Source organism: Bidens hawaiensis, unplaced genomic scaffold (genome assembly GCF_021521415.1).
Source record: "Bidens hawaiensis isolate Kalapana, Puna unplaced genomic scaffold, B.hawaiensis_p1.1 tig00005935_1, whole genome shotgun sequence".
NCBI classification, from domain to species: domain Eukaryota; kingdom Viridiplantae; phylum Streptophyta; class Magnoliopsida; order Asterales; family Asteraceae; genus Bidens; species Bidens hawaiensis.
The window spans coordinates 682,844-685,335 of NW_027491390.1; the positions used below are offsets into that span (position 1 = coordinate 682,844).

Consider the following 2,492-nt stretch of genomic DNA (forward strand, 5'->3'; position numbering starts at 1 on the left):
AAAGCACTGCACTCGAATACAGTGTGGGGTTTGAGAGAGAGAAAAAATCCAAAGAAAAAAACACACACCGGTCACATTTCTTTATGCAACTCTCAATGCATTTTGCAGCTATTTTATTTATAAATTAATTAATCTCATTTCATTTCCCCCAAAGTTTTACAGTTATATTTTCACCAGTCTTTTGTCCTCCATAGATTCCTCATCTCTCATTTCATCTTGAACATTACTTCTTCTATATATATATCTTCTTCATTATCTTTGTTGGGTTTTAGAGTGACAGAAAGCTGGTTTAAGAGAAATAAATTGACCAGGTTTTATGTCTGGAACTCTATTGAAGACTTGTTTTCCATTTGCTCTGTTGATTTTGTTCATTCTCTGCTGGTGTTTTTCACCAGGGCTTTCTCCTTTGTTTCCCTACCGTTTCGATGCGTTTGAGGCCAAAAAGGTAAGCAAATTGAATTCACATAATAATAATAATAATAATTGTATGTTATATAACTTGTATTTTTTATTAATATGCAGGACTTGTTCTGGAGTAGAGTGTTTTGGGGGTTTCCACATAAACAAGTTGTTCTTTAGACGGCCGCTAACATAAACCCTAGGATTTGATTTTAGCTTTGTTCAACTCTAAGTTTAATAATTACGTTCAGTTTTTAGGCTCATGGAGACAAACAATTCCATGAGGATGATTCGTGTCATTTGTTACGACCCGGACTTAACCGATTCGTCTGAGGACGAATACCCGACTAAAAAACCATACGGGTCGAAGCGGATAGTCCGGGAAATCAAGATTCCAGCAGTGAACACTGGAATATGTACCGAGCCCGAAAGTTCTTGTCAGGATAGTAACAATGGGGAGAAAAGATGTGTGAAACGAAAGCGGGTGGCTGCGAACCCCTCGGGTCAGTCCCGGGTCGTCACCGGGTCTAAGTACCGAGGGGTTCGACAGCGGAAATGGGGGAAATGGGCTGCGGAGATCCGTGACCCGTTTAAGCAAAGACGGGTCTGGCTCGGAACGTATAATACGGCAGAAGACGCTTCAAGAGCTTATGAAGAGAAGAAGCTTGAGTTTGAAACATTGGCTGAAGCTTCAAAAGGTGGTTCTAATAATATTAATAATGGTAATGATATCAAAACCGTAACTGCGAAAGCCCCGTTGTCCGGTGCGGTTTCTCAAACGGTTAAGCCCGCTGCATCCGAGGAATCAGCCGGTGTAATATCTCACATTTCGTGTGCGCTTGAACCCGAGCCAGAGCCCGAAACATCATCCATATCCAAAACGATAACCGAACCGAAACCGAAACCGGAACCAGAACCGAAACAAACTAGTGTGGTGGTTGAGGAAACATTGACTTTAGCCGAAATCGGGCAAGGGTTAGACGTGAATGTCGAGTTTGACTCGATCTTTTTCGACGATTTTGCTTCGCCACTCGATGGGTTTGGCGATCTTGACGATTTTAATCTTTTCGGGTTTGATGACAAAGACGCGTGCAAATTACCCGATTGGGATTTTGAAGAGCTCAACCGGGAAGAACTCGTGTGGATGAGCACAATGCGTGTTGACGAACCTCTTAATATCGCGTGCCTATGATGTTTTTCGCAGGCGATCGAAAGAACAACTACAAGAATGGTTTTGTTTGGTTTTACTAGTATTTTTATAAAATTTTGTTTTGTTAAAGAGAGTTTCCTTTGGGTTTTCTTGAGCTATTTAGAGCCGTCCAAAGGATATAGTTTTGAGTTGTTTAGGTTGTGTTTTCATGAGATTATTATTATTATTATTGTTATGTGTTTTGGTAAGTGGAAGAGGATAGTATCAAATGTACAACTTTTAATGTATGAAATATGACTTATAATGAGTTTTGATAAATGGTTGTACCAAACATGTTGTCCCCGACATTGTGATATGATCCTATGATGGCCTGAGTTTATTGTTGAAGTTAAAATGTACAACTGTCCTCCATGTACTAGATTGCTTGTAATGAATTGTCTTGTTGCTATTATAAAATGTTTTACAAAAACAGTAATGTTAATTGTTAATCATATTGTTCTTTTTTGTGGTAAAACTTTTATTCTCTCTTTGTAAGTTAATATATTTACACGAAAAGTATGATCTACCTTTTTGTATATTACCATTTGAGTAATTCACACGGGAAAACTGTCATTTTACTTTTGTTTTTATTTTCTGTTTTCTAAAAAAGTTATGTGGTTTCAACTATTTTTTAAATGTCTTCAATAGACAAAATTTAAGATGCCTACACTAATAAGAACTTAAAATTTACTTGTTGGGTGTAAACAAGTTAAGCTTGGTTCGTTTAGTTTTATTGTCTTTTCAAACAATGCTTGGGATCGGCTCGCTTGCTATTTGTTGTTCGATTTATATAGCTTTTAATGTTATCTTTTTGAATCCTAATAGTTCTGATATTGACAAGATTTACTTGGCATTTTGTTGTATATAGTTAATTCTATCATAATTATCTATATAAATGTAATGA

At 37.1% G+C, this 2,492-nt stretch overlaps 1 protein-coding gene across 1 annotated transcript; it reads left to right on the forward strand.

Moving 5' to 3' along the window:
* The first annotated feature begins 605 nt into the window (after window positions 1-605).
* On the forward strand, window positions 606-1,815 carry LOC143631026 (ethylene-responsive transcription factor ERF118-like). The gene has a single exon (XM_077099891.1). It carries the CDS (start codon window positions 662-664, stop codon window positions 1,589-1,591), a length of 930 nt encoding a protein of 309 aa, XP_076956006.1. The 5' UTR covers window positions 606-661; the 3' UTR covers window positions 1,592-1,815.
* The last annotated feature ends 677 nt before the right edge of the window (window positions 1,816-2,492 follow it).

Bases quoted from the DNA above. Each gene is read 5' to 3' on its own strand.
- LOC143631026 (XM_077099891.1), top strand. From the start codon at position 662: ATGGAGACAAACAATTCCATGAGGATGATTCGTGTCATTTGTTACGAC.